The sequence below is a fragment of the Lissotriton vulgaris genome, chromosome 6 (genome assembly GCF_964263255.1).
Source record: "Lissotriton vulgaris chromosome 6, aLisVul1.2, whole genome shotgun sequence".
NCBI lineage: Eukaryota > Metazoa > Chordata > Amphibia > Caudata > Salamandridae > Lissotriton > Lissotriton vulgaris.
In genome coordinates this window covers 397,455,639-397,468,816 of record NC_141694.1, presented here as the reverse complement: position 1 = coordinate 397,468,816, position 13,178 = coordinate 397,455,639, and the positions used below count along the sequence as shown (strand labels likewise).

At 40.1% G+C, this 13,178-nt stretch overlaps 1 protein-coding gene across 1 annotated transcript in view; it reads left to right on the top strand.

Annotated features, from left to right (window-relative positions):
• Positions 1-13,178, top strand: part of CSMD1 (CUB and Sushi multiple domains 1) — a 3,932,590-nt gene that overhangs the window by 2,168,326 nt on the left and 1,751,086 nt on the right. The window contains exon 21 of the mRNA XM_086925641.1: positions 10,103-10,291. Coding sequence (XP_086781767.1) covers positions 10,103-10,291 — 189 coding nt within the window. The remainder of the gene's footprint in view (positions 1-10,102; positions 10,292-13,178) is intronic.

Sequence of the window (13,178 nt, the reverse complement as noted above, 5' to 3'; positions counted from 1 at the left end):
CACAACCAACATGCCCACCCACCAGACACGATGGAACAACTTACAGTGGTAACCTGGGCAAGCCGTGAATGTAGGAGAGTAGGGTCTGCTTCCTATGGTCACCCCCACTTTTTGCTGTGATACTCTGGTTTTTCGACTTTAGTGTGGCTGTGGGCCTGCTAATCAGACCCACAGCCCAGCTGTTCTCTCTCTAAATTGATATCATGTTCTTTATTTGCATACCTAATTGGGAATTGGGTCACCTTTGTGACCCCCTGTATAGTGTACCATAGGTACCCAGGGCATAGGTGCATCCAAGGCCTACCAGGGGCTGCAGCATGTAATATGCCACCCCTGGCTGGCCATCCAAACTGACACCACAGGCTGATCACTCAGCTTGGGCAAGGTGGTGTAATCACCCCTTGCTTAGATATAGTATTTCTATATCTAACCTTATATATAGACACATATATACCTATAAGGCACTCCTATGGCAGGTCTGGCCTTGACAATCCTGAAGGCAGAGTGCTTGTTTTTATGTGAGAGGGTGCTCTAGCATGAGTTGAGCCCTTCTGCAGCTTTCAGAACCATGTCCTTTTAGTTGTTGTATGATATATCCATACCATATACTCTTAAGTGCATTATAATCCTCGCGGTTAATGCTAACTTTGGTTTGGATTTATCAAAACATGTCGTGTAAGGTGTCAAACACTTTGGAATACTACCCCCGCCAGTTCTGGTGGCAGGGATAGCATTCCACCTTTCTAGAGGGAGAAGACATGTAGTTACTGCTTTACCTGGTTAAAGTTAAACAGAGCCTGAGCGTCACAAAATGGATGCTGCTGCCACAGACACGAGTCTGACCTCCTGCAGCTGGATGAAACTCCGGCAAGGAAGGCATTGACAATAGGTTTCCTGTTGAGGGAGGTGCTAGCACCTCCCCAGACAGCCTGTAGTGTATTGGGGCAGCGTGGGTTCAATGAAAGATGCTTTTTCCAGACACTGCCTGGGGCACACAAGGTGCTCCATGCATAGCCCTGTTCAAACCAGTTGCTGGGGCACTACAGCCCCAGCTCTGGCGTGAAACTGGACAAAGTGAAAGGGGTGTAACCAATCCCTTCCCAGGTTCCTCCCATAGGAGAGATCTAGCAGGTAATCCAGCCCCTTAGTTTAGTATAAAGATAGGAGCTGTGTCTAGAGGCATTAGATTATCCTGGAAAGATACTCTGAAATGAAAGTCTTGGACCTTCGATGTTCCATATCAACTGGAAGACTGAAGACATCTCCCTTGGGGTCAAGGAGTGACCACCCTGTGCAAACAGGCACCACCAGTGACTTGCTGGTTTGCTTTGTCGACACTCCTGCCTGAACATGAAGACTCAGTGACTCCGGAACTGGACTTCCAGACTTCTCCGACTCCAATCCACAGCCACAGCAAAGCTGAGACCTGTGGCAGACATGAGAGACATGGGACCGGATACTCTGGACTACCTGCTCTTTGCTAACCGTGCAGCTTCTGAGGTACCCTCGACCTGAAGCCAATCTTCCCATCCTGCGTAGATTGCATTTGCCAAGGCTTGTTGGGTCCAATCCAGATACTGGCACCGCAGTCAATAAGGTCCTTTATGGGACAGCTCGAATCCAGTGCCTGGTTTTCGTCGACTCCTCCTGGTCCTCGTGGCTGCAGAGACAAGATTCACCTATTCACCTGATTGCATCTCAACATCGCCTGGTTCCTTTCTGGTTCCTTCCTGGTCACTAGCTAGTGACCCAGACTCTGTCCCCTTTGCTTTCAGGTTCTTCATGACTCCGATCCACCCTTGGATCCACCCGGGGAATTTTCTTCTGGTCGCCCTCAGCACTTTCTTGCAGCTCTCCATAGGAAACAGCGACGAAACCCGACACAAAAGAACACCTATGCACCCGGCTTCCCTGGGTGAGGTAACTCGAGTACTCCGGTGCTCCCATGGCCAACTTCTCACAGTAAAACATGACCAATCAATAGCATGGCACCTCAGTCACACTATAGCGGAATGTGGGGAGAGGCGGCAACCAGGCATGTGTGGAGGATGAAGTTGAAATGGTGGTCCTGACAGACTTACAGAGTTGCTCAGACCTGTCGTGGATGCCATCATCAGCCTGATACCCTGCTCTGCACTCCAGGTGCCAATGACTTAGTGCACTGCAGGCCATTGTCCGTTGCTGATTGTGTTTTGTGCTGTGGAGCAGTTGAGCAGCTATGTCACCTCAAACAGTGTGGGGGCCATGAGACGTTGATGGGGAAGATGATGCAGGTCTAACACAGCCCACTGCATCTGCATCAGGAATATATCGAAGGGACACATTCCGAGACTTTTTCTTCACATGAGCACGCTCATCTCTAGTGTCCCAACCCCAGTGCACTGCAGCTCATGGGCACTTCTGTTTGCATGCTGCCTGTCCTCAGGCTCACTCCATGTTGCTCAGAGGTTGACTCTTTTATGCATGTGTTTTCTGTTTCCATTGCATTGGTGTCCAATATTCAAGTGGTTGCCAGCACCAGAGATTCCGTGCGGAATGGCTTACACTCACCCCACACACATCCAGCACAGACGTCACTGTACATGTGGCCCTGCCAATAAAACAAGGCTTAGCTAACTCAGCCTTTCAGCAGTCTAAGTTCAGTAATTTGAGTACCATTAGATGAGGTAGTAGTCACAGCACACATTTGCTGTAAACCAATACACATATACAGAATGAAAAACACTGTTAACCTTCACCAGAGCTTAATTTAGTACTGTTTGAAATCTATTTCCATGCAGCATTACATAAACATACCCGCAAAGACAAATCCAATTTAGAAACCACCACAGGAAGACAAACACCAGATGCATGGTCACAGGTAGGTTCCACCCTTTGATGTCAAATCCTCATACATTTTTCTTTCCCCTCTCTATGCCCTTACTGAAGAATGCAGAGATTTGAGCAACAAGCTGGGTTTAGGACAATCTAGACCGGTATGTAGAAAAGACAGATCTAACATTGACCAAGCCTCATCTAGACAGCTATGCTGCTACAGATGTAACTGGCATTTCCTTCATATTTCTGCCCCCCAGTCCATGCTGGGCTTTCAGAGCAGGGTGGTTGGGTAGCTTACAGCATACCAATCAAAAAACTGTTCTCCAGTGAGTTGTGTTTTTAATGTTCAGCAATAAAACAATAGAAAATGGCTTAATGGTTTGCTCCTGAGAACAGTGATGGGTCAATCTTTAGACTTCACACAGTCTCCCATGCATATATTGCCTGCACGAAAGGCTGCTGAGATTATGCTCAGAATTATCAACATAATACAAACTAATTATGGGTTGTCAAAACGATTACCAAAATAAGTAAACCTTTGTTCAAGACAAGTCGCATAAAAACTTGTCAATGTTCTCTTGACTCTGAGCGCACAATTTTTGCTCAGGGGAAACAACACTTAGAAAAGAAAAGCAATTCCCGAAGTCTGTAGAATTGCAACTCTAAACTATATCACATACTCAGTTATGCAGATGCTTCACAATCGTTTGCAGAGCGTGCAATAGTCTCTAACATGGCTCATTCAGTTTTACCTTCCTTATCTTAAATTAATAGAAATACATAATTTTGAGTGGTCTGCATTCACTTCATTCTTATTAGTCTATCTTTTGTAAAGGGTAGCGTGAAATCCTCTAAACAAATGACAATCTCTTTTATCATTAAACCTTTAATCCATTCTTGAAGTAATAAAGGTATGGTTAATCACTTTGGCGTTATTAAATCTGAGCCACAGGTGTCTCTGGAAAAGCCCATTTTATAGCTTTTCTAAGATTTTAAATGTATGCGTTCCTTTGTGCTCTACATATTTAACGTGATGATTGTAGTTATAACATTTACTGTGTTACTTTCTCATTCTGTATAAGATTTGGAATTTAAATAACATGCCCGGTCTTCCTTAATGGTGTAAGGCCATTTATGCAATCAAAAAACATTTGTTTACAACAAAAAAATTTCAATTTGCAATGACTGAAATATCTAACTTATTGGCTAAATTTCGTCATTTTCAAAAGAGGTGTTAAACCTGTCTTGCTTAGGGTGGTCTTTACCCCAAGTTTTTGTATTTTGACTCCCATTTTGCTGATTGTTTTTGTTCGCCTTCGGACTGGGAGCACTTTATCACTGCCAACCAGTGCTAAAGTACATGTTCTTCTCCCCTAAACATGATGACATTGATGTATAACTAATTAGCATACTGGTTGTACCGGTACGTCCCTTGTAAAGTGGTACACCACATAATCAGGGCCTTTATTTTAAATGCTAATAGCGGGTTGTAGGACTGATTGTGCCAGCCACAGAAGTAGCCTTTCAAACTTGTCTCAGGTCTGCCACTGTAGTCCCTGCAGTTTACTGCCACTTCTACTTGACATTTAAAACTACTTGCCAATCCTTAAAAACACTCCTTTTATTAAACGAAAGTCACCCCTACAGTATACCCTAAGTAACCTTAAGGGCATGGTACTGTGAAAAGTAAAAAGTAGGACATTTACTTTTATGTTTTGAATGCCCTAGTAGTGACAAATAGCCTATTTTATTTTTCAATAGTGTGATACCTACCGCTTTTATGGGCCAGCCTTTGGAATTTCTTAATGTACTTTTGAGCTGTAATTCCTGAACAGAAAGGAGTAGATTTTTCATGTTTGCTATGTTTGAAATGATAATCATAAAACGAATCACGACATTCTATCTAGAGTATGGTAAGTACACAAATATCAAAAAAATAATATTGATGTCAAAAATATTGTTACAAATATTTTTTTTTTAAGTTAGAAAAAGAATGTAAAATAAAGTAAATAATACATATAAATAAAATAAACATAATTACAATATTTTCAAATGTTTAAAAATTACAACTAATATATATCATGTTAAAATAAATTACACATATACATATAATGGACAATACATACTTAAGAATATTGTTTAGTAATTATTTTAATAACATAAATTGTTACAAAATATCTTATCATTTACAAATACATCTCTACACATAAAACAATAACATAAATGAAAATTAAATAAATATATATAGAAACTTTAAAAAATTACAATTATTTTTAAAATATTTAAAATTAATTATATACTACATTAACTAAAATAATAAAAAGAAAATTAGATAGCGGAGTACAACAGTAGGGAAAATGTTGGATAGCATAGGGGTAAAAATTACTATTCCCACTTCAGTGAGTGCAACTGTAGGGAAAGTGTTGGATAGCATAGGGTAAAAATTACTATTTCCACTCCAGTGAGTACAACAGTAGGGAAAGTGTTGGATAACATAGAGGTTAAAATTACTATTCCCACTCCAGTGAGTGCAACAGTAGGGAAAGTGTTGGATAGCGTAGGGTTAAAAATTACTATTCTCACTCCAGTGAGCGCAACAGTACCGAAAATGTTGGATAGCATTGGGGTTAAAATTACTATTCCAACTCCAGTAAGTGTAACAGTGTGGAAAATGTAGGATAGCATAGAGATTAATTTAACATGCATATTAATTAAAATAATAAAGATAAAAACATATTAATAATTAATTAATAAAAATATTAATTAAACAAATACCAATAAAATGTAATAAATCTTTACTTAACTAACATTAAATTACTTTCCAACCTATTCCCCTATAAACGCACAACCCGCTACACAAAAAACATAACACATTTAATAAAATTATCAATTAATCAATTAATATTATACAAATTAATTAATAATTAAATAACAATAAATTAGTCATCAATACCAATTAAATAAAAATAATAATTAATTATAATTAAATTACTTCCCATCATATTCCTCTATAAACCCACAACCCGCTACACATAAAAAATAACACATTTAATGTAATTATCAATTAATTAATAACAATTACCTATTAAAATTGTATTAACAATAACGTATTTAAATTTAACAATAAATAAAACATAATACATTAATTATAATTAATATAATTATAAATTAATCAATTAATAAAAAGTATATAACAATTCATAATTAAATAACTATAAATAATCAATAGAAATAAATAAAAAAAATTAATTACAATTTAATTACTTCCCACCCTATTCCCCTAGAAACCCACAACCTGCTTTGATACTAAAACACAAAATGTACTTTAAAAAAAATTCTAATTGCTTAACATTTAATACATATATGTAAAATAATTAAAAAACATTACAAAAAATGTTAATCATATACATATAAAATACATACTAAAATACATAACACTAATATAAATATTGATATTATTAACAACTATGTTTTTGCTAACAATATTACTCACTTCGAAATAAAAAAAAACAATATTACTTACCTTAAGTTCTATATTCTGGTTACCGATATTCTTGACTTCGATATTCTGTCCCTATGATATTTAAAACTCAATATTACTGTAGGTCGATAATAAAAAAATCGATATTATGACTGCCTACCTCATAAAACGTCCGTACTGGTGAAACTGAATCATTTACAAATGCTACTTTTAGAAATTGAACAAATGCTGGTGGAAAACCACCAGTGTACCAGGTGCACAGCAAAGGTAAATGTATGTATGTTTCACACTTTTTAGAAAAAAGAATCAACACTGTTCAGCAACATATGGATAAAACCCAACTGTTGAATTACTTATTCATTATATTGAGGAGCTTCAAAATTAAACATGTATATATTGAGTTTGTTACAGATACTGAAAAACATCTGATCTATTCACACTACAATGTATAAAAAAATCATCATGATACTGAGATTGTTGTTGACTATCAACAACTTTTAGTTTGGTCTTGCCCTCATGCCCAATGCATTTCGGGATGAAATCCCTTCTTCAGGGTCCACTGTAGGGAATGAAAGAAACAGAACTAAGCAAAGCAGGATACAATTCTGATGAATGATAAACAACATATAGCATTGCCACTTAAGTTCAGGGGAGATACAGTACAAGGGGTTAACCTGATTCGCATGTATTACCAGTCAATATCTGTAGAGTAAAAGGATGAACCACGCACCCGTGTCAATTTATGAAAAGAAACAAAAAATGAAAGTCAAAATAAGAAGATACATTTTGTTGAGAACTATACTTGCGTTAGTATTCTAACTGTGGAAACCATTGTGATAATGAAACTAAGACTTACGCAATGATCAAATGTAAACAATAGATGGACTGCTAATTTGGTTCGAGCGCGATGAAAGCAGCTGAAAAAGTGAAAAAGAGTACAGTCGTAAAATCTATATGACTACAAAGTGCCCACCTCGTGACAACCTAGTGAACCAATAAACTTACTGAGTAGCAACAATGATTTTTGGAAGACACAATCTTCAAAACACACTGTGTTGACAGTGTGGGCTGTCGATTGAAAAAATTAATTAAGATGTGATGACAATCATGTAAAAACGAAGAAATAAAATCTCCTCTGCCCAATAAATCACTGTATCTTTTAAGCGAAGGACAAGGTGAAAAGCCCAGTTGAACATTTCTCTGTACTTACTGCTCTTTGTGCCTTGCAACCTGTCTCCAATACACATCTAGACTGGATGACAGCTATACTTGTGCATTCCCTCTAGCTACAGACACAAACACAGGAAGGGCAAGGTGTGACCGGAGACTCCGCTGCATTTTGATAGTCTTCCTGGGCAAGAAGGAGGAGAGGTGGCTCCCGTTTACATCTGAATAGGCTGTTTCCTGTTATCACATAAAGCACTGAGTTATCCCCTAGGGTTAGCCTGGCAGACAGGTCTGGGTTAAAAGGGATACTTGTGCAATTCAGAGTGTTCCTTTGTAGTTATCCCCTATATCAAAGACTCTTTTGAGTATAAGTACTTGGGGGGTCATTAGGATGGCAGGCAGGCTTAGTCCGCCCGCCATCCTATCGGGGATTGGGACCCCCCACCATAAGAAGGGGGGGGGGGGCGGTAGGGGGTATTAGGATGCACCCACCACTGTGGCGGGCACATTCTGCATCTTTAGCATTGTGGCAGGCGGTGCTCTCTGCACCGCCGGCCACAATGCTAAAAATGCACGTATGCATTTGCATAAACAAAGCAGCAGGCACCCACCAACCCCCACCTCTCCTTCACTCTGGGGGTCCACAGGGGGCCCCCAAAGTGAAGACCGCATGACTTTCCATGGGGGCATCGCCGCCATGGAAAGGCATCTGAAACAGCCCATGTTAATATGGCTGGCGGTGTCTATTAGACACCGCCACCATATTGGACCTTTTCGGCCCCGGTTGCAAGGCGATCGGGGCGGAAACGCGGCGGACGGTCTTTCCGTCCGCCACGGTCCCCCCGCCATCCTAATATTGCAGGGGGTCATTTAGGTGTGAATGACGGGCGGTTTGACCCCGCCAGGCCGGCGGTGGCTACCGCCAGCCTGGCGGGGGCAATCCTCTCGCCATCCTAATGGGCCCCTTGGTGTCCAACCCCCTAAAATCAGACACTTCTGGATCTTGAACTGAATCTCTGTCAGAAAGACTGCTGAACTGCTTATAGGACTCAACTGAACTGCTTTTCTGGATGGACTGAATTTCTGCTGGTTGCCCTCTTGCCTGCTATTCCTTGACTCTGCTGGAAGAAGAGTTGGACTCTGCTTTCCATCCAAGTGATATCCCAGGGCTTGCTAGCTTGCCTCCTGTGTTCTGAAGTCTCAGGGACACAACCAACTTCCTACAATTCTGCTGGTGCTGCTGGACTCCACATTGTCTGAGGCCTACCCTTGTCTGAGGTGACCTCTCTAAACCCTGGTCCCCAGATATGGGCTCTGCAGCTATCTTCATTACCTACAACTCCTGGGCCCCTAAAATTAAGCATATGTGCTCTTTGTGACCGCAAACAGGCCCATTTGCACTAGGACTGGCCGCTGGCTCAAACGATCAGTGCAAGCCACTGCTATATTGTCTTCCCGCACACCAAGCATCACCATCCATGGCCCAGCCAACTCCTCCTGCCGGTAGGATAATTGCCAGCAACTCTGTTGCTTCCAGCTACTATCTCCCCCGTGAACGGGGCTCTTGGCTCAGCTTGATTCGGTAAACTTCAGTGGGACCCGTTTGAAACTGTATCCGACCCACGCTACATCACGATCAACCTGAACTCTGGATTTATCCTGCTCTAGCATGACCTAAAGTAACCTTTTAGTGCTATTGACTTCTAGGCACTGTTTTTGGTTTATTATTTAAAATTCTTAACTCCGGTACTACCCATTGGATGTTAGTTGTTTTGGTCTTGTATTATTCATAAAACTATCATCTATATCTTTAAACATGTGTAGGGTTTTTTTGTGGCATATATATATTGCGTTAGTGTGTGTGTGTTGCACAAATACTGTACACATTGCCTTTGTAGATAAGCTTGACTGCTCTCTGCCAAGCTTCCAGTGGGTGAGTGCAGTTTATCTTATTGTGTATCTAGCTTACCCTGACTAGAGTAGTGGTTCCTGCCTGGCCTAGGTGCATGCCTTAGCCAACCAAGAATTCAATTTCTAACAAAAGGTAAACTCTCAAAAAGCATATTTCTATTTGGAAAGGGGGTACTTAGCAAGAGTCCTATTCTCGTTCTCTCTTCGTCTTTCCTTATAGTAATATCAGGATTAATTCAATTGTTACTGCAATGATAATATACCGCATGAAGTTATTATTTTCAAAAGTTAAAAACTATAATAAAATAAAGGCAACTGCAATTATGCTTGATAAATATCACCTCTTGCATAAGGCAATATTACAAAACGGTTTTTGTCACTTTGTGAGCTGAGAGATAGTCTTTTACACAATTGCCACAATATATCAAATGTATTGTCTTTGTTTTTTAATCTGTACATTATCTAAAAACAATGCATCACACAACTACAATAGACTTAGAATTATACTACGATATGCTTAAGCTAATTTAAGGTTGAGGGATCCAGTTGTTCCAAGATCAAAAACACAATGTATTGATTGTTTTGGAACAGCTTAGGAATCTATTTCACAAAGTGCATAGAGATGGTTAGACTAACAAAGTCATGTCGTTTTCTGTATTTCTAAATATTTGAGTAAACTAGTATTAATCTGTATTTATGTTTTATTTTGTCATATTTTACATGCAGAATACGATTTGGAACCTTGTGACGATCCAGGAGTGCCTGCCTACAGTAGAAGAATTGGCTTTCACTTTGGAGTGGGTGATTCCTTGACTTTCTCCTGTTTTCCTGGATATCGCTTGGAAGGTGCAAACCGGCTTACATGCTTGGGAGGTGGTCGTCGAGTGTGGAGTGCACCTCTTCCAAGGTGTGTGGGTAGGTGGTCACATACTTTCATTTCATTCATCAAAATGTTAAGGATGCAGCGCATACATCAATAACGGTGTATATGCAATTGTGTTAGAATAAATATAAGCAGCAAAGAAATGAAACAACTATTTTAAATGTTTAAAACGAATGTACTTTCAGATGTTTGGTTTACATTTATTGCATATATTCTAATGTGTGCGAGCTAGAGCTTATGCTCTACCTACCAGTGGCGACCGGTAAGTTTTGGAGGGAGGGGGGCAGACGGGACACACTAACACACATGCACACATACACAGAACACTTAAAGCAATATATTCACACACACGCAAGCACACAAACACATCCATTCACAACACTCTTCACCAAACATTCATACCTACATGCTCGCACCAAACAGTTTAAAACAAAAATACACACTTAACTGCAGCCAGCTCTGCCTCGATGAAGTGTCACTGATCGACGCTCGAACCTGGGCGCTTCAGGGCTTAAAACTGAAGTGCCCAGTTCAAGGCAATCAGTGATGCTACCCCTTGCCGCTGAAGGGAGGGCCTCAGGGACCTTTGCTAAGCTGAGAACGTCACGTCCACAGGAGCTGTGACTTCCTCGGCCCAGCAAATTTCAGCTCAGGCAGCCAGGACCCTGCGCATTTTGCGCATGTCTGCGCCTGCCTGCTTGAGCTGAAAGTGATCAGTGTCTGTCAGGCTGACCTTTGTGCAGCCTGACTGACACTATTCATGAGTGGCGAAAGGTGAATTTAGCCCCAATGGACCTGCCACTCCTTCTACCTACTTGGATATTTTGCAGAAAGGTAACATTTTGCCTGTTCTTCAAAATAATTCACTTTTCAATTCTTTGTAATTCATGTATGCAGATGCTTTCGAACTTTAGACAGCCTTATTCACCTTATTACCACCTGTATCGCTATTCGACTGGCGGGCGGGTGCATCTCTCGAGCCCTTGTTAGAAAATCCCTGTAAATTGGTTTAAGCACACATGAATGTGTGCTAATCGGCTATAGGTTTTTTGGGGAAACTCTGTTGCTCAGTCCCAAAGTAGTTTAATACATGTCATGACCACTATTTTGATTGCCACATAAAAACTTGTGGTATCTGATTAAACAGAAAGCACTGAATGCCTTGAAGCTTAATCATAATGAGTCCACTGGCAGAAAATTCTGTGAAGTTAATATAAGCGGACAGATTGGTGTATAACTGTATCTCCAGGGATGACTACAGAAAAGTAACCTTATGCTAGCAAGATCCTTCATTCAACCACCGCATATCGGAACAGATAACTGGTATAAGAATATCTCAAACGCTGAGGCAGGTCCATGAATCAGTCATACACCATGTGTCATATGTAAGAATGGATGGGTCCAAACTGAGGTGGCACGTTGTGCATAATAACTATTTATTGGGATGCGGCCCCCAAGTGATTGTCAGTGGCTGAGATAATTTTAAGCATTCCATCCACCACTTTTTTTGTAAACATCAGTGATATGCAAGAACGGAGTCAGACATAACAATATGTGCTTCTGAAATTTGAACCTTGCAAGTTGTCTGTAAGAAGCTGCGCCCACTCCAGTCCTGTGCAGCTTTGCCATCTCTCCCATTTTTGCATTGTCCCTGAATGTCCTCATGCCATTTTTTTTTTTTTTGTCAATATGTGTTTGAGCTCCTGATACTGAACAGGAGATCACAAACTGTAGATTAGTGCCACTCAGGTACACTCCTTTGAAATACCTTGAGCAGTAAGACACTAAATTAATCTCCATAGCCTGCAGCCCCAACGTGCGTTACATGCTGGTCTTCAGTATTACATTAAATTGTGTGGTTTGGTGCAGTTGAGGGCCCCTTAGGGTTTATACATTTTTAAAATAAATGATCAGCAGCTACCCAGCCATCCACTGAATATCTGAAATACAGGAAGCACTGCATAACCTGCCCTGATGTAAAAATCGTTTAATGGGTTGCCTGTTTTACACCGCATAATCTAACCTTTCTCTCATTTCGCAACCCTAAAATCAATAACAATGTCTCCACTATACGTGTCCCTATCTACAATTTTCAATTTACACTCTCTATCTAGCTTCTAAGATTTCATCTCATACCCAATATCCAAAATGTGGCAAAATGCCGAGCTACCAGCAATAGCATGTTCGATGCAGCTACCATACCATATCCAAGAGCATGTCATGTGCCTTCTCATCTCAGAGAACACTTAGAGGTGGCCCAAGATTTCTTTGAAAAAGAAAGTCTTCACTGTCCTGTAAGTCAAACATGCCTAATAGCAGATACAAAAAAGAAAAATGCATTTTAGGATATACTGTTAAAACCAGCACCTTGTTTCCTTTGCTGGAATCAGGTACCTATGTGTGCTAAGGAGAATATTTACCATATTAAATGTAAACAATTGGAAAGCTTTCAATTTCATTCTAGGGTCTGTTAATTTATTTTAAGTTTTATTATTGGTATTTTTTTTAAACTCCGGCTGTATTTTCTATACTTGCATGAACTAACTTAACATGACATAAGACTATATACAGCAATAATGACATAAATACAGGAAAAAGCCAATTAATACAAATGTCAGTATTTGCTAAATACCGCTAGGTAAATATATCTGTGTGATGTGAACAGAGTTTCGTTTAATACTGTCTGATAAATATGAAATAGATTTCATTCTAATTTTAAATACTAAACTGCCTATTCATAAAATGCCGTATGTAAAGTAGTTCTACAGTAGTATAACTTATGTACGACAAAATGCAACTCACACAGCAAAGTGTGGAGACTACCGCCTCTCCTATTCTTTTGCGCAGCTCTCTTCCAATTTGACGTTCACACCTGCACACGTAGCTATATGTTTCAGTGGAAAATATTGGGGAAACAGC